The 20,132-nt window shown below is 42.0% G+C and overlaps 1 protein-coding gene across 2 annotated transcripts in view; it reads right to left on the bottom strand.

Annotated features, from left to right (window-relative positions):
* pak5 (p21 protein (Cdc42/Rac)-activated kinase 5) overlaps nucleotides 1–2,122 on the bottom strand; it is a 53,583-nt gene extending 51,461 nt beyond the window's left edge. The window contains exon 1 of one of the 2 annotated variants that reach the window (XM_084000695.1): nucleotides 1,901–2,122. In XM_084000695.1, coding sequence (XP_083856821.1) covers nucleotides 1,901–2,104 — 204 coding nt within the window. In that variant the 5' untranslated portion in view covers nucleotides 2,105–2,122. The remainder of the gene's footprint in view (nucleotides 1–1,900) is intronic. The other variant, XM_084000696.1, reaches the window with a different exon arrangement.
* Nucleotides 2,123–20,132: the final 18,010 nt, after the last annotated feature.

Below are 20,132 nucleotides of genomic sequence, written 5' to 3'. Positions count from 1 at the left end.
CCTGTCAGCAAGACCTGTAAGTGGTTCCTCAAAGACGAATGTGGAAGTTAGCTTGATGATTAGTGCTCACAATAGTGCATTTAGTGTCACTGTTTTAGATGCAAGCAAGTGCTGCAGTGTCATATATCAGCCTTCAAAAGTGAGACGTTTAAGGGAGGGGTGTAATCAAGGTCGGCAAGGGTGGGGTCGGCAGGTGTTGTAACACACACAAGACGGAGGGTCCTAGATTCAAAGCCGAGGGGCACTGGCCCACTGAAAGGTTTGAATGTGGGTCACGCAAGCAGTAAGATGGGACCACAGACAGTAGAGTACAATGGAGGGGAAAAAAGCCACGGTTTAAGCAGTGACCCTGTGAAGACCCATGAGGCCTGATCCAACCTGCAGTACGCAAGAGAAGGCCCTCGCCATACAAAAAACAATCACATGTTCTGCTACCACCCAAGAGAAAGGTGCAGAGAAATGTTAATGTGCAAATGACTGTAGTTAACTGTAGCCATTTTCTCTTTTTTTCAGTTGATCAAATATGTCAATGTGATATGTTAAGAAGAACCAATGAACAACAACACATCAGAGGAGACACTCAGAAGGTTCGGAGACAAGAGGAGACACACAATCACAGTCACAGGGGAGATAAGGAAGAGAGAGACAGAAGCAAATGAAAGGGAACAGCAGTTTGCATTAGGCTTTTTTGATGACAAGTTTAATAATAAAGTAGTGATTTTAAAGCTCCATTAAGCAATTTTTGACCAGCAGGGGGCAGAAGGTCTATGTGCTAATGGTTAACATGTTAGCTGTTGGCCTGCTAACATGTCAGACACAGAGAGACAGGGATCAACATATTGAGGTTGTGTTTCTGAGTCGTATTCACTGGCATATGTGTTGGCCTTGGGTCTTCTCTGTCTTTGATAGTTTTACAGAATGGGTTTAATATGCAACAGTGGATGTAGGCACAAAATATCTTCATCTTTTTTGACCCTTCTTATGACCTCAGGTCAGGTCAGGTCAGTTAGAGTAGAGATGGTTTAGTGCTTCTTTCTTGACATGGTGGGATCTGGTGAGTGGTGAGGCTGTGTGTGTGCAGCAACACAACCAAAATAATGTGCTAAGAACAGCTAGAATAAACACAGAATCACATCAGCTGTTAAACTTTGGCTGAAGAGTGCTCAACTGTGAGAATTACAGTAAAACATCACCATTAGGTGGCTTAATGCAGAGCAAAGGGAATAGGTAGGAAACGATAAACATGTCACCTAGTGAAAGTGTACTGATAAGCTTATGAATTAAACTTTTCATTTCTAAAGTGAGGACTATTATTTTGTCTTTTTAATATATATATATATATATATATATATATATATATATATATATATATATATATATATATATATATATATATATATATATATATATATATATATATATATATATATATGGTAAACTTGCTTTAATTCACAGTGAGTCAGGTGCTGCAAAAGGGCCATTCAATGTCACTTTAATATGAAAAAAAATTGCTTAATGCAGATTTAAAGTAATATCACTTACAATAATATGACTGTAATTTCATATCCATATTAGAAATTTGAAAAGTGGCGAGATGACACTGTAGAATTGTCTATATTGCCTCTGAAGATGACGACAGAGTGGAAGAGGAGTGATGAGAGACAGAGAGAGAATGCAAAGATTAAAAAAAAAAAAAAAAAAAAAAAGTATAAGGAATGTGTTGAGGGACAGTTGAGGGAAGAAATAAAAACAAGTTATAAATGTGGATAGAGAGGGAGAGGATGTAGGTGAGTCACAAAAATGCAAAGAAAAAAAAAGTGATGCAAGTGATAAGAGAGAAAGTGTTACTGATTGGTCCCCAGTGTTTAGGCGTGATGTCCACTGTCCATTCACACTCTACCTTCATTGGTGCCAGCTGGATGGGGGTGATGTAGGAGGGGTCCACCATGGGCTTAGGCCGGTTGGCAGTGTCCGCCAGGAGGCTCTGCCATTGCTGCGGCAGCCCGGTGAACTTCTGCTCCCGCGCGTCGAAGCCCGTGTGGACCCGGTGCTCAAAGTTAGACGGAGCTGAGATCTCCAGCCGTTTCTTCTTCTTACCAAACATGCTGGAAAACCCTGGCAAACCTGGCAAACCGAAAGGAAGAGAGCAGCAGATTAGCACCCTGAGCGCTGAATTGAATACAGATAAAACCCATTACCGCACTGCTGCTCTTATTTTGAAGGGCAGTCAGCGCAAGTTCCTGGTTTTCATTCAGCATTTTTCCCCCACAATCCATCTTCCTCAGCCTGTGCTCCACTTCAGTCTATTTAGCACCATGACCTTGAATGCATTCATATATTTTACTGTATACTGGAAGTGGAACACTTCACAAGGTTGAGTGGATGCAGGCGAGTGTGTTATTAATTTTGCATCATCAAATGTGCACTGAAATGAAAATATAACATAAGACATTTTGTCACAATCAAACATACATTGAATACTGGTGAATATGTTAACAACCAATCCTTAAAGCTCCATAAAATAGTTGATTATATAAAAGAATAAAATGAACCGCAACAAAATATGGATCAGAAATGAATCATGTAATATCTTGACATCCAACTCTCAATCTAAGGCTGAGATATGGAGCTGTGGTGCACTATATGGTACACTTTTATACACCAGCACAACCATTCAATAATAATCATACTAATAAGAGATAATTCAGGTTATTATAAAGTCAGCACAGTAATTAATTAGGCCTTTGCCATGCCTGCAAGCTGTGTGGTTGAAACAGCCCAGATCAGTCAGACTGATCGGCTCTAAGTGGCAGTTTAATTCTGAATAATTGGTGATGTTTTACATTGTGCTGTGCTGTCATGTACTCTGCTGCTCTGTAGCATGCTAAGCCTTATAATGCTGCAGGATACAAACAAGGAAGGAACAAGTCCAAACATACTAGAAAATCCAAGTGTCCACTTGGGTTATATAACACGAAAAAAGAAAAAAGAGCTGATGCACTGAAGTGAAGAGGAAAAAGAGCAAACACTGTGCCAACTGCCAAGTTAGGACTCTGGAGGATGGAGGTGTGATAGAGGCTTTATACAGTAAACAGTTACTGTCACTGGCACATCACACATTACATCTGCACAGCTCCTGCCTGTTCATTTGCTCCACTACCGACAGGAACCGTTTGGAAATCCCATTGCGGCACTGGTGGTTTGGGTGGGTGCATGATGTCCAGTCACAGGAACAAAATGTCACGCTGTTGTTGGTACGTCTGTGAATGGAGTCTATTGTGTCTCTCCTAGGAGGCATTGTCCTCGGAGAAAAACAAAGTCATCCTCCCCCCGCCCCCTTCCTTATTCTCTCTCTCTCCCCCTCCTCGCTTTTGCACAGATAATGTTTGCTGTGCCAGTCCATGCCATTCATTCCTGCATTTACATAGAGGTGGGTCCAAAAGTCTGAGACCACTCTCCCAGTGGGATTCATGTACTGTGCATGTCCGGATCTTCAAGTGAAAAGAAAGCATATGGTGGTGCTTGTGTAAATATGAAAATATGCATATATGCACTGGCTTGTCATTGTGCTTGAGCACATACTGTGTAACTGGATGACTGCTACGCTCCTCCCTCCTTATTTACTTTTGCTGTAGAGCTTTCCAGACTTGCACACCACACATGCAGCTTACAATGAAAACACAGGCAGGTTTACCACTTGGATTCCACACGGATGTTTAAGTCACCGCATTTCCACTTGACACCTGTGAATTTTATCAGCTGAATAACAGCTATGTAAGTCAGTCTGGTAATGCTGCTGATAAAAAAGTCCTCCTCACATTTGGATTGATACATATGGATACATATACATACATAAGAGTTACAATTAGTTCATGTTCCAAGAAAATAAACTATAAGATTTCCTCAAAACAGAGCACTAAAGGCTTGTTAATGTTGTAAACGATTTGCATGTTGCCTCTTTTTGCATTGTGTCCTGTCCTGAAATATTTCATCCACACTAACTAGACGACTAGTGACGTATCCACACCTTTAAAAACCAAGTTACTACTGTGGATTAGAAGCTAGGTGACCTGTCATGCTAATATTTGTATGGCTGTATGACCCATTTCCTACAGATTCTGCTGTAATTATAGACACCACTTTCAGAGAGCATGCACAGCACATCAACCTGCAGAGAAGTACAAGTGGTTGCCAGATAAGATATAACAAACATTCAGGTCAGTTGCTAAAAAGTATAAATACATTTTGCACAGCAGTGTGCTAAATCAGTTGTAGTTGTGAAAATGACTAACTCCTTTGACTTGGCAGTGCCTCCTGAACAGATGCAATGACAGAAGTCACAGAAAACTTTATTTCTACATGTAACTTTAATCAGACAAGGCAAAAGAGGGAAAAAAATGTAATTATGGAAATTGCTCTCAATCATTTCCTTTGCTGTCCTGCAGGAGAGCCAGACAGACCAAATTAGTGGCCTCAAACAGGAAAGATGGAGAGATAGATTGATGGGTGGCGTGGGGAGGGGGGGGGGGGGGCATGGCGGCGGGGATTAAGGAGAGATCTAGAAAGGAACAGATAGAGGAAACAAGAAAAAGAGAAAGACCGAAATATAACGAGTGATGGAGGGAGGATGGAGGCTGAGGAGGCTTAAGGCCTTTGTGTTGCATACAGTGCAGCACAATCATAGCACAGCAGATTATCACGCAGGACACTTCTGCCTGTAGGAAGCTCAGCACTGGATGAAAAAGGTGTCAAGTCATGGACAGAGACTGTGTCCCACTATGTTTACACAGCACTGATGAATACACCGTATTACAGGTTTAACTTTTAATTGTGAGCCAGAAGTGTTACATTGATTCTATTTTTATATGGTTATTTATTATATTTTATCTCTATTTTTGTGATAGTAGCTGCTACAAGAGATTGCTGCTGCTAAACAAAATTTAGTTGTATCTCGTTGTACAATGACAATAAAGTTCCTTAATTCTTAATCAAAGTGCAGGATGCATCCAACAAGAGGAGCTACACACATCAGCATCACGTCCGCCCTGAAGGGGCATAATGTGAGAACATTTGATGCAACTACCATATTATAACGCCATCCACTGAGTTACTAACAATGGCAGGTCGGAGAAGAAACATGATTGCTCTTCTGTCTTCTCTTTGTCCGTCACATTGTCCGTTTCACAAAAACACATGACAGTAATTCTCTCCACAGGTATCCCCTTAGATAACCAGCAAAAAAGAAATGCAGTCCACAGCCCTAATTTTGTGCTGAGCTACAAATCTCTTATGCAATGCGGACATGTCAGCAACCCTTTCCACTTTTGGCAGATGTCCACTTAAACCTCCACGAATCCACCCAAGGTTACTGACCTTGTTACTATTTTTAGAGCACGTACATGAAATGGCTTGAGCGAGACGTGATACCAACATGTAGGAATTAGGCCGATAAAAAATTAAATAGCCAATATTTTAAGCGAATAAAGATAAGATCGAGGATAAGGCTATAACACAGATCCTTGGAGAGGAGTTTAACAGAAGCCGATGCCTTGTAAATATTTTCTAACGATAAAGTTGCTTTCTGCAGCAGCCACAGTGAAACACAGTGACTAATATAAAGCTTGATCGTAACCGTGCACTGAATCATCAGCTGACACACGCAGCTAAGGCTCTAGTTACCTTCCAGCACTATACATACAAAAACAAAAAACACATCCCATAATGCAGGATGCAGCTATGAAGCAGATCTATAGAGCAGTGGGAATGATCATGAGACTGCGTCTAAAAGCTGTATCTGTGTGTGTGTGTCGTGGGCACTAGAAGTTTGGGAGAATGAGTGAGAAAGTGATTCATGTGTGTGTTACTGCTGTGAGCTACAAACAGCACATCCGGCTAACACTTTATTTTGTGAGGTTACACATTAAGTTAGAAAACAACCTGTTCAGGACAGGAACATGGAGCACTGGACTGAACTGAGCAACAATTTACGTGATGTTAACAGCTCTGCTCTTTGAGTTAGAAACATTAAAGCAGAAGTAAGCGATCCGGTGGTTTTGGCTAACTTCCTGTCAGCCGATGGAGTTAGCAGTCCCCGCTCTCGTCCCTACGTCACCACATTCACGCGGATCCCTTGTATTGGCTGCACACACATAGAGGACCGCCCCTTTATGCCGTTCTCTCTCCTCATTGGATAAAGGTTGTAGGATACAAGGAAAGTTTTCTCCTCGGCTTACAGCAGAGCAGAGTGACTGACAGACCCGTGTTTCAGAGCAAACACTCTATATAAGTGATTGCTGTCGGAAGATATAACTATTTAAGACTTATATTAACACAAACATTCCGCTTACTTCTGCTTTAAACTTCAGGCAAAAATTAAAGTTAGCATTAATTTAGCTTTAGCCAAACTCTTACATTGAAGAGCTATGATACAACAACATTTTAGCTTAGGGTGACCACCAAACATCCTGTTTTGCCCAGACATGTCCACTTTTCATATCCTGTCCAGGTTTTTTCACGGGACTATTAAGCATGAACTGAAATAGACCAGCGCTTTACACAGGACGGTACTTTGTTGTGTGTTAGCAAACGTCAGAGCTGTTTTGCCTCTCAGTCATTACTAAATGCTGCAGTGTGGGTTGGCCCCGGTAGCTCACCTGGTGGGCCGAACCTCTAAGTCTGGGTCCTTACTGCAGAGGCCCAGGTTTAAATGCAGCTATACAGTATGTCTGAATTACAGACAAAAATCCTCACTTACCATCCTGGTCAGGACAAATTTGTTATTGGATGATTTTCTAATAGGCTCACAGTGTTTCTATCATTATTTCATTCCAGAGGTTTTTTTGTTGTTGTAGCATTGAGACTTGTTAAAGAGAGATTATTTTAGGCATGATAAAGAATGTTGAATCTGAACTTGTGTTATTTTGGTCTATAACTGAATTTTCTATCCATACAGAGGAGGCACACTTTAAAGTTTTGAGGCACTTCTGTGTAAATTTTAACTATCATCAATCAACTATCATTTCTTTTTTGGAAATCAAAATATGGTCACCCTACTTTAGTTACATGTTTTAATTCCATTAAAATCATTGCATTAAAAAATAAATATATGTCTTTTTTATTTCTGTGTATTGTGAGGATGCTGACTTAACTGTCATTACATCATATATCTTTAAACAAACTAGCTTTAAGAAACTTAAAGAGTTTTCAGCTGTACATTAATGCTTTTCTGTGGTAAATATCTTGCATGCCCAGGTGCAGCGTTCTAACCCTAACCCTGTATTAAAACTATGACAGCTGTCAGTATTCAGGACAGAACTATAGGACAGTTGCTGATGCAGGCAGAGTTAACTGAACAGTCTCTGTGTTGAGCTCAACATAAGGACTTTTTTCTCTTTTTTATATTAAACTTTCATTTGATGATAAACAAACCCTCTCCGTGGTCTCTGAGCAGCCGTAGAGGAGACGGACGCCCCTGACCTACATGGTTCATCTTGGGAATGAGATTATTAGAGGCTAGTAGGGCTTAAGTCGTCGTAGGCCAAGCTCAACTGCTAAGAGACACAACAACACATGTGCACACACTTACGCACCACTGAACTCATGCACAACAGCAGATGGAGGTGCATGTTTATGCACTCAAACAGTCCAAACTTACTGCTGCAGAGCTTTTAGCAGCTGCCCTCTCAGAACCATCCAAACAGGTTTTGGACTGAGATGGACTTTAAGTGTAGAGGCCTCTGGGACTTGCCTCCATGCAGAGGCCAGAGGAACTACTTAGTGCACAACTGCTCCTCGCTGCCACATAAGCACCTCTTGAGCTGTAATTTATGGGGAGATTGTAAAGCACTTTGTGAAGTTTCAGTCTAATGCCTGCAAGGTTATTCTGCCAAAGAGTAACAATGTCACTCCGATGAGAAATTGCACCTGGTAATATATGGCAAAGATTATGAAACTCCATTATTCTACAGTGCATGTGTAAGACTGGAGTGTCTGTGTGTGTGTGTGTGTACCTGCAAGTGTATTGTATGCTCTCATAAACCACAGCTCTGAGGGCTCTAGAGCTGAGTGATGATGAAATGCTAAAAATGTAGATTGTTCTGCCACATGAATATGTGCCCTTTAAGTATGTGAAAGCAATACATGTTGATGTTCCTGCCGCATTCAGTGTGTTGTTACATAACCACATGGTACATACTGTATACGCAAACCACGAGTGCAACATCCTGTACACACAAAACAGACTGTCACACTCAGCCATGCATAGATATAGGCAAATGTATGAGTACATATAGAAGACTAACTTGGACATAAATACACTGTTGATATATGCATGTGTGGGTGTGTGTCCTATAAACTGCATATACATACGTGTATATATACATACACACAAACATACTTAAATGGGCAACTAGTCCCAGGGCAGAGATCCCGACTCCCAGGCTGATTTGTCTCCAAACCATCTGTCACCATCTGAGCCTCCACAGGCGTTTCCCCTTTTGCACAACAACACCTCAACAGACACACACTTTCACTGCAACCTGCCCCACGCTACGGCAAAAAAACCAGGGGCCCCGTGTGCGTGCGTGCATGCGTGTGTTGTTGGTGTTTGTGTCGACTATATATATAATGTGTCTATTTTGGGTTCCTAAGAGCATGTTAGCGCTCTGCGGCAGCTTGGCGTGTTTGTGTGTTTTCAAAACACCACATTAATTTTCTATCCTTTAGATTGTAATTTAGAGGCATAATTTGGTATTGAGATGCAAAGCACTCACTCGTGCACAAATATGCAAATACATTTCATACATAATTTAAAACGCAACATGAAAAGGACACAAATTCCTTCTGATATACAAGTCAAAGGAGGAGAAATGTTCTCCCCTGCACTTGGAGCTACAGGGAAGAGGAGGAATGCCTAATTTAATTAAAAGGTCAAATGTTGAAAAGCCAAAGAACAAAACCTGATGGTACGTTTTTTGCTCAAGGTATAATCATTTTTCCCAGTGCAGCTTTGCTCTGGTTTGAATGACAGAAACCACACACAGTGCGACCAAATTAGTTCCTGCATCCTAATCACCAGTGTCTCGGTTCGGTTGTGCCTCTGTGCTTTTTGTCCTGATCTGCTCTGTTTTCTGCTGCTCGGCTTCTGTCCCATTTGCATTTAACTTGTTCTCTCCAGACCTCACTCCTTCAGATGATTTAATTGGCTCAAAAACCGTTAACACAGACGCGCGCTTCACCTTCCATTCCCTGTAGATGTATTTGTAGAGACAGTAAACAACTTCAGCCCGAGAAGACGCCTTTTATCATTTGCACACTACATTTACAACACGCTGAGACGTTTGTAACAGCCTCATTCCACTCATGTCTAAAGACTGGGGATGATCAGGAAGCGACAGCATGTTAAATTACAGCTCCGATGATGTAGAAGTTCTCATCATAGTGTTCTTCAAATGTCTTAATCCAACACGCGCATCGCCTCATTAAATCACTGCTCTTACCTGGAAACAAACTGACGGTTTCTTTCAACCAATCAAAGTGCTCTGGGTCGGCCATGACGAGGCAGCCCAGGACAATCAGAGCCTCTTCAGATGGCCTTTGATGTTAAATTGCACTCCTGATGAATCCATTATGCACCTCCATTTGCTTTCAACAAAACATGAAACAGCAAATCCCTCGCTTGAACCATGATTTCTGAATCATAAGCCGACCGATCCCCGGGGGGAGCGACTCTTCAGTGAAGTCATCGAATTGACAAATCAGGTCAGATCCAGGACCCCTCGGCAGCCCCCAGCGAGCTGCTATACTACTACTACTACTGTTACCCTGCTGCTGCTATGACTCTCCCTGCCTGCACGCTCTGATAACTCCCAATGTGAGATGCACAGGGTACGAAAAAGTGCCTACGCCAGCAGCCCGAGCCAAGGCACGGCCAGACAGCTTAAGCCCGGACCCATCCCATTTTACTTTCATTGTTTGCCTAACTGGGTCTGACCGGCCGCGTCCCAAACCGAGCACCCTCTGACCTTCGCCGTCCTCCTCCTCCCACTTGTCGTTCTGTCAACACCGCCGCAAAAACAACAGAGAGCGCAAGTGTCCTCTGTGTTCCCACAATCCGCACGATTGGTGTTTGTGTTCCACCTGCACTGTCAAACACACACACACACACACACACATTAAAAAAAAAAAACGTCTCCCACTGATGCAAACATTTGAGGACATCAACTTTGGTGTCCACTGGTCACCTTGTCGCTGCCTCTTTCACACAGAGGAGGACAGAGAGTGTGACGGAGGAGATAAGATGGAGGGGGGGGGGGGGGGGACAGAGAGAAAGAAACAGCTGGTCCAGTCAGCCGCTGTGACAGAGTCTGGCCGTTTGCCGGAGCGGAGGGGACGTTTAGCGGTGGCAGCCGCAGACAGGCCCTGCACTGAGGGCAAACACACTCTCACACACAGGAAGCGAGGGGCTGTCAGGATCACGGTGTACAGTAAAGCTCCCTCAGAGAAAAAGCATTTGTTAGTAAAGGTGGGAATGGGAAATTACACATTACACCTCTCTAAGGCTGCGGGCCAAATTACAATTAGGTTAATTAATTACACCTTTATTTCAAAAGACCAACAAAATGAACTCTCTTCTAGTTATGTCATTGACACTGTTTATGTTTTAACAGCAGGTAGACCATATGACCTTCTTTCTCACCAATAGGTGTGAGTTCTCTGAATAAACAGTGGCTGGATAACGTCCTCTGTGTGATGTTTACATTAGAGCCGCAACAATTAATCGAACAATAATTGATTATTAAATAAATCATCAACTATTTTGCTAATCGAATAATCGGTTCATTTCTTTGTTCCTTCATGACAATAAACTGAGTATCTCTTTGGTTTGTGGACAAAACAAGATATTTGAGGACATCATCTTGTGGTTTGAGAAACACTGATTGATTTTTTTCAACATTTTTTTTACATTTTATTGACCAAACAACTAATTGATTAATCGTTTACATAATCGATTTACATGTGCCTCTCTCTCCATTACTGAATAAAACCTGACCTTGTGAAGAACAATGATTTTTATCTTTGAACTCTTTGACTAGAGAAAGTCTTTATTCTTCCCCTTTTTTTGAGTTTTGACTCAGAAGAAGAGATTCAGTAAAAATCCTCTCATCAAAACATTTCTTAAATTCCATGAATGACCTCCAGGCAGCAAACTTTAAACTGTTCACTAGAGGCAAAGTTGGAAAAAGTGAAAGTGTTTAATACACTTTTCAGGATGTGACCTTAACCCTGCTACAAAATACATATCTGTGTTTGCTTTCACAATGTATTTTGGAGGAGGCCGTGGTGTTCTCCCAGCTCCACCATGTGTTGCTTTAAATGCTTCATCAGCCAGAGTTTTCTTTGTTACTGGAGTTAGACTTTAAATATTCTCCGGTGTTGTTTGATACAGCAATCTGTGCTCAGTCTCTCGTCTCTGCTGACATATAAACAACTCAAAATCTCAGGTATAACTACTGTCCCTCAAAGTCAAAGTTTCAGATCAGCAAGGATTGAATTGAAGACAGCTTTGTGAAGGATCAACCAGACACTGCTGCAGTGAAAACTGTCTCTCACTCTAACTGTGCCATAAGCACGTTATGTTACATCACAAGACACTTGTTGTGCGGGGTAGGCCTGCATGTGCGAAGACTCGTGTGATATGACTTGAGATTTTCTTGTCTTTTCTATCTCTGTATTATACTGCTCTTCTGTGCCCTTATGTATGTGTGCGCTACTGGATACTTGAATTTCCATTGGGATCAATAAAGTATCTCTAGGTCTAAGATAACTCTACAAATGCCGAACTACTGTACACAATTTTGCTGAGTCAAGCTAAGTGCAGAACACAGACAAAGATCACCACTGGTCCTTTCCTCTGTCCTCTGTCCTCTGCCCTCTAACGGGGTGTTCCCACCAAACGCGATGACGCTTCATCGCGCGTCGAGATTACATGTAAAGTCAATGCAAACACGCGATTAGTCGCGTCATCGCGCCGGGCGATGCGATGGACGCGATAGCGCGGCGCGATGGACGCGTTGGCCGCGAAAAATCGCCTCCATCGCGTCGCCCGGCGCGATGACGCTTCATCGCTCGAGTTCAAATAATTGAACTTTTGCGGCGAATTCGCGTGAAGACGCGCCGCGACAGCCTATCAGCTTTGAGATCGTCACCGACGTGCTGACGTACGGACGTACTGGTGTTCCCTTGGCAGTTTAGTCAGAGCGAGTCTATTGAAAATATTAGAAGTTTTCTGGTTTAGTTTAGTTTATTATTCAGATCCCCATTAGCTGCAGCAAAGCCACAGCTCTTCAGTGTTGCTTTTCCGGTGCTGTTACCAAAGTTTCTTGTTTGGATATTCGGACCTGAAAGCCCGTTATCACTGCTGTTTTCAACCAGCGGGCGCTGCGAGCCGGCCGCCCCGTCCCAAAGCACTCAACAGGCGGTCAGTCACACAGTAGTGTCACGGAGCTGTCTCCTCCTCCTCCTGCAGCCAGAGACTCGCACCGCTGTTCCTCTCCCATCTACAGGGACAGGAACAGTGCAGCGAGGGTGGTTATCTCAGCCAGAGAATGAAATAGTGGGAGAAATGTTGTTGTTTGGGCGGGCTCGTCGCGCGACGCGATGCCGCGACGAGGCGTTTTTTGCATATTGAACCAGCGTCAAAACTGGAGCGTCTAGCGCGACGCGATTTCATTTGACGCGCGATTCAATCGCGTTCATCGCGTTTGGTGGGAACACCCCGTAACGCTGCTGAGAGGAGGCTGTTGTCTCTGGCTGTAGGTATAGTATAGTTTAAGAAAGTATAGTCTCGCATAGCTCACTGGGTTGAGGCTACAGAGACTATAGTCCTCGCTGGACTTATGCCCTTCGCTGCATGTCATTCCCCCTCTCTTTGCCTCCCCATTTAAATTATCTACTGTCCTGTCAATTAAAGGAACCATATTGTGGAAATATCACTTTTTGAAGGCTCTTTAACATATTTGGCTGTTTGTCTCCCCCCTCCCTCCCCCACAAGCTGTTCCCTCAGTTGTCTGACAATGATGTCTTTAGTTTTCAAATTTGCATAATACCACCCCAACCTCTGAGTACCGGTACTGGTGGAGGAGGCGGGGCGGGGCGGGATGAGCTGTGGCTCATTTGCATTTAAAGGGACAGGCACTGAAACCAGCCGTTCTGAACAGGGCTGTTTTGAGCGGATGAAAAGAGCTGTGATGTTTGATCCTTGGGGTATTTTGACCGAAGCATGTCACAGACATGTCTTTAGGACACCTGGGAACTATTTTAATTTGTGGAAAAGGGGCAGAATATTTCTCCTTTAAAGGCAAAAAGCCCCAAGAAATACTTAAAAAAGAGAAACATTTATAGCAAATGAAGCTGCAGTCTGCACGCAGAAAGTTTTCCTTTTAGCACGTGTTGTGCACTCATGGAAAACAAACAGCGGTGGATGGAGAAGCTGAAAGTAGTCTTTTCTTACATGTTTAAAACCTGTTGAACAGGTGTGTGGAGAAGGAAGCGGACCGTTTTATAAATTACAAAGGTCACGATGACGCCCAAGGCTACGACCACAGCAGGTGTCAGCAGTGTGTGTGTGTGTGTGCGTCGCAATGACGATGAAATTTTTATAACTCAGTCAGCACTAATCTATAGGTCGTATGCTTTGGACTTACTGCATGTGGGCGGACATGTTTGATATCGGCCCACTGCTTTAACATCATGGGAACAGAGAATGCGTTTGATGGTTAAAAGACTTGTGTGCACCAGACACACCCCTCTGGATATAAATACACATGCCTCCTTCAAGGGTCTTATCCTCCCCCTCTCTCTCCCTCTCTCTCTCTCTCCCTCTCTCCCTCTCTCTCCCTCTCTGCCGAACACAAACACAAGTGCAGAGGAGCAAAGGAAGTGCTCAGATGAGGAGGTGCAGGCTAACTGGAGAGAGAGATACGACTAGAATTATGGCAGCTGAGGCAGATTTGGCTATGCTAAGTACCCCACACTTAAAAAGCATCAATACTGCACCCTCCACTTGACTAATGGGTGGCTACATCGGAGCTGTCACAAGACAAATGCTTGTTAGTGAGATGAATGATAATTCCTGCGGAGTATTTAAGTGCAAAGTACAGGTTGTTATTCTCTGGCAGTGTGATGTTCAGCAACATCACACACCTCCCTGCAGAACACAGCCAGAGAACCTGTGAGAGGGAGATTTCCGGTTCAGACGAGGCCTTCAAGTCTCTCACTGATCTTTCGCTATCGACTGTGAGGATCAGCTAAAGTTGCAGCCGTCTCCTCATGTGGTAACATAATGGATGATTATAGCGGGGAAAGGGCGACTCTGGGAGGTACTGAGAGATCAGGAGAGTTATCTAAATGAGATCTTTTGCAGTCCTGAGGACAGAGGAGTGTGTGTCACTGTCTGAGAGACAGTGTGTGTGCACATCTGTGAAGCCGTGTGTCCTGGCTTTAAAGCACATTAAAGCGAAAGGTGACCTAAAACTAAAAGTATTTGATAGTGTCGCTGCTGTTCACTGAGATTTAGATGGAACCTCAGTGGAAAATTCAGTGTTGTAGTATTTCTGCCACATGACGAGCTGCGCCAGTGTTTTCACTTGCCATTTGAAAGTCTAGGAAAGGGGACACATTATGGAATTATCACTTTTTGAAGGCTCTTTAACATATATTTGGGTGTTTTTTCTTGCCTCCTGGCCCCCAAAATGTGAAAATCTGCAGTTTTCAGGCTCCTTCGGTTGAAATCCTTGTGATTTTATGAGCTGTTCCCTCAGTTGTCTTCCAGTGATGTAACTGGCTTTCGAATTTGCATAACCCCACCCCTACCTGGTACTGGTAGAAGGAGCGGGGCAAGCTGTGGCTCATTTGCATTTAAAGGGACAGGGACTGAAACCAGCCGTTCTGAACAGGGCTGTTTTGAGAGGATGAAAAGAGCTGTGATGTTTGATCCTTGGGGTATTTTGACCAAAGCATGTCACAGACATGTCTTTTAAGACACCTGGAAACTATTTGAATTTGGGGAAAGGGGGCATAATATGTCTCCTTTAAACATGGACAAACTTGATCTCCATCAGTTATCCATCTTTTATATTTTGAATATCCTGGTCCGGGTCTTTTGCTGGACCCTCACCCAGTTAGACCAGACTTATTTATCCTCCAGCTCCATTCAAAGCATTCCCCACATTAGATGGGATATATTATCCCTCCAGCATGTTCTGGGTCCGGGTCCAGTTACAAGTGCCTGAAATACCATCCACGTCTCCTGTCAAAGTGAAGGAGTAGTGCTACTGTATTTAAACATCGGGTTTCGAAACCCTGCTTCAGTGTCAGTCATCATACAGTTGACTTCTTTACTTTAAGTTGAGCCGCACAGTTGAACGCAATGAAAATTTACAACATCACTGGAAAGAAAGGATTCGAGTTTCAAAGTCTGAACCTGTGAGGTTTTGATTTTGATTTGTATTTTGGCAAAGTGCAACATGCAAGGTATGCCAAATTGGCTATTAGCAATTACTGTTTGCAATGTGCCCAAGACTATACTGGGTTTCTTTTGATGACTGATCAGAAAAACTTGAATGTGTGTCTGAGTGAGAGGAGGAGGGAAGACTCAGATGTTCCGAGGTGTTTCCTGTGTTTTCAGGAGTCTGTGGGTCACAACCTCTTCTGTTGCCTCGGTGCTCATAGGTCAAATCACACATCAGTCAGGCCACAACAACATCAATGTGCACCTGCCCCTTCCACCTGCCTCATGTCTCTCCCTCCATGCACTTGGTTTGGCTCTGGTTCAGAGAGCTGGTTAAATAAATAGAACTAAATCTGGATATGAAATTAAACTTTGATCCAAAGTTATTTATACTAGGTATCCTGGCAGGAGTCCAAGCTGAGAAAAATAAGTTGCATTTACTTCTGATTCTTCTCCTGATAGCTAAAAAAAAAAACCATCACAACCTTATGGTTACAGCCACAAGCCTCCAACACGCACCTCCTAATTTTCAGTGAGTCACATTCATTAACAGCTGAGAAACAGTGTTTTCAATGTTTCTTAAACTGCATTTTACTGACTGTAATCCACAGACATCCTGAAGTCTGTGGATGCCCACCAGCCCCCAACACTACACAATGACAACAAAATGTGAATGAGGTCTTTATCATACAGTTGAAATGAATGCTTTGTTCATGCTTGGAAACTATGGATGGATGCTATGTCATTAACAAAATGTTAGATTATGACCGCTATGGTTGACGAATAACACAATTCTGACTGTCCGGGTGTCACATACTGATAAAAAAAAATATTTTTTAAGAATATATATGTAAATGTTGTTCCTCTGACAAGATATAGTACAATAATACCAAAGTTGTTGGTGGTGTATTAAGATTTCTACTCAGAATTTTGATCCAAACATCAAAAATGTCATACGGTGTGACTGTCAGGCATATGTGTGACCTTAATAATAAGAGCATATTTCCAAATAAATTATAAATATTTGATAGTTGTACAATGCATATAAAATAATGAGGTGTTTTTAAAGCCCACAGAAAGATTTGATGTCTGTGCATAATGTCCAAACAAGTTTTGACCAAATACATTTTGTCCGCAAAATGGGCGTCATACGGTGTGACACTATTTTGTATATTTTGAATGGGCAATAATTTGGACATCTTAATGATAAAGAGGACCACACTCAACCAGGAAGTTACAGTAACATCTCTGGAGTGGTATGCCCATAGATATATAAACGTAGATGCCGCGTTCCATACTGCCGAACAGCGCCACCATGCGTCTGCTGGCCGCCATGTTGTGCAGGGCATAAATTCTAAAGGACTGCCGTTCTAAACGCTGTAACCATGGTTGTAACCCCAGATTTTGATTAAATCTATTCACAGGCGTCATTTACGCTGGGGACGTTAACTACATTATCCTAGAAGCAGCTGAAACACTGAGCACGGCGCAGAGCTTCCTGTACGCCGGAGCCAACTCGCAACAATGTAGCTTCAATTAAGTAGTTCTCAGACTCTTTCTGTCATCTCCCGCTTTGGACAAAGAGGGATTTCAAGACGCACCCATAGACTGTATAAAAAAGACGCACCACGGTGATATGCTTAATGCCTGGGTGCAACAAAGTCCCTGTTAACAAAATCAACATCTAATCTGTCCCTTCAAATTAAAGTTAGTGACTGTTTGGAGCAGCAGCTGACAGTGACAGTTTCCTCATCACTAAACCTGAGCCATCAGATCCACTCACGTCGTGACGACGGGACAAAGTCTCTTTGTAGCTATATTCTGTGTTTTTCCTCTCTTTAACCGTCTCGTTTGAGTTTTTGCCCGGTCAACCTGCATCTGGTGCATCTGCTGTTTCTCTCGCGCTCACTCGCTCACTCGCTCACTCTTGATCCGCATATGAATATTATATAAAAAATAAAAAGGAAAACACACAGACGCGCAAATTGAAATGGCTACTGTAGTGTAGTCTAACAATTCAGTGACCTAGAGCTGTAGACCTGTAGATATCCCCAAAGAAATTTAAATCAAACGCAACTGGACTCGGTTATTTTGTCTAGGAAGACGTTTCACCTCTCATCTAAGAGGCTTCATCAGTTCATGTACGCAACTGATGAAGCCTCTTGGACCTGGACAAATGAGAATATTCACAGGCTTAGACGTTCTGTGTCCTGCACAATATGGCGGCCCCGCTGACGTATCGCCAGATATAGAACGCGGCATCTATGTTTATATATCTATGGGTATGCCAGGTCAAGAGGTGAGTTCTGCCTTTTAGATTTTTATTTAAAAAGCAATACCGGTATATCTGACATCATCAATAGTGGTCAATGTTTTGTGTCTTATGGTGTGACATTATTTGCATGAAAAATAATTATTTTTCACAAATATTACTTATTAATGCTTCAAAAGTATTGCTGCCATGTGGTGAATAACATGATAACTATAGGCTAGCTGTTTTTAGTTGGCTAATATATTAACTTAACTGAGCAGAATGTCATGTGGTGTGACACTTTGTCATAACGGTGTGACGGTTTTTCTAAGTCACACCATATGACATATCTGTCACACCATATGACATTCACTTTATTTTGCATTAATATTAATATAAATAAATATACAAAACACACAAATTTAATAAGTTTGATGTTAGATTTTTTTATCTATACAAATAATATTTCACATTCCAATTTTATATTTCATGTAACCATATTTTACCATTTGCCATGCTGTGCATATTAACAGATCCTATTTAAAAATAAATTTAAGGAGACTGGCGAAATGACATGTGGAAAGGATCATCTCTGTCAGGAGTCGAAGTGGTAATCAGGGCTTCAGTCGTATGCCAACATGGGACATATTGTCTAACGACTTGACCACTGAGCACCCCCAACTGGGAAATAATGTTAAATGTTTGATGTTTTTTTCAAAACTGTGTTGATAATTTTTTGTCCTAATGTAGAAATGTCAACATTTCATCATAAAATATTCACATTAACTCATAAGTAGATTTTAAATGCTAATTCAAGCTGAGTACACAATGTAATGTAATGTGTCTATATTGGACCATGGTTTTGTGGATAATGTTATTGTTCTAAGACTTTAGTTCAGCAATTGGAATTCCCGTGTAACCTGTGCCCAAAATCAGTTTTTTATTACAAGATATGTCCTCAATTGTTTTTGTTTGAATGTGAAATACATAAAATACACTTTTTTGCATTTTTGGTGCAGTTTGTCATGTGGTGTGACACTCATGTCATTTGGTGTGACGCTCACAATTGTGACAAGAAAACAGCTTTGTTAGTGATAAATTGTGAAAATATCCATAGACCACAAGGAAAATAGAACTACCAAGAGTCTCAAGCATTGTGTTAGAGTTATAACAAGGTTTAACAGAATTATTCTAAAATATCTTGAAAGATTGAGGAGCGATGTCATCCTTTGTATGATAATTTTGAAAAATAATCCAAAATATAATACATTTTCACAAGGAAATGTTAAATATCAAATCAGTCATGATTAAAATGTATGATGCAGTCAGTTAGAAAAGAAAAAAGTACCCCATTTTCATTTTATATAACATAGCTTTCATGTCACACCGTATGACAATTTAAGGCACTGATACAGCAAATTGATGAAAAAATGCTAATTTTGATGCAAAATCTTCAAGAACACATATATATGTGTAAAGTTAAGAGTCACGACAACACAAAAAAGTAATTTTCAGGGATAATATTTGAAGTTTAAAAAAAAATCTTTTTTTCGGCTTATATGTCAATGTGCGAGACCCTGTGAGTTTGGGTGTGTGTGTGTGTAAGGGTGTCGGGGGTCCCCATGGTTTGTGTACTTATTCTTTTAAAGGTATAATATGTAGGAATTACCCCCATCTAGCGGTGCGGTTGCACATCAGAGCGTATTCTTGATGTTGCATTCACGTGAAATCGGGCAGAAGTCAGACAGACAACAGACGCTGCATGTAACAGGATAAACAAGCGTCTATGTAAACAAGTGGTCCACCAGCACGAGGCAAAACAATACAGGCGTGACAATATGTTGTCATGGTGATGTCGTATTGTTTACCCGACCCACGTTTTACCGTCTTTCTCTCGTCGAGTAAAATGACATCCGGTTGGTTTGCCGACGGCCGTCTGCCTGACTGCACCTGAATGCAACATCGGTGCCTCCGTCCTTCCTCACACTACACAGTGGTGACAGTTTTAACAGGCGCTACCTGGAAAACTTTCTCCCCGAGCCGACAGCTCCGGTGAGTTTCCGTGGTTACCTACGGTCACCCTGCCACTGAACGTAAAAAATGGCGATGCAACATGGCAGCCAAGGTTCGGTGCACCGCCCCTTGTATATTTGTAACAACTTGTAACAACTCATTCTAAGGTACGAGAAAGCTTTCATTTGTATGATTCGACTTCAGTGAAATACTGTACGTATTTATGAAAGCAATATTTGATTTTTGCTAATAAAAAGCCAAATAAGTTACATACTGGGGCTTTAAAAAAAAATTAAAATAAAAAAAAACCTGTAGAAATGCAGCTGAGTCTGGGTGTTGCTTCAATAACTCCTGAATGAA

This window comes from Trachurus trachurus (genome assembly GCF_905171665.1).
Source record: "Trachurus trachurus genome assembly, chromosome: 24".
Lineage (NCBI taxonomy): Eukaryota > Metazoa > Chordata > Actinopteri > Carangiformes > Carangidae > Trachurus > Trachurus trachurus.
Note: the sequence above shows the minus strand (reverse complement) of the source record. Positions and strands in the feature narration are given on the sequence as shown.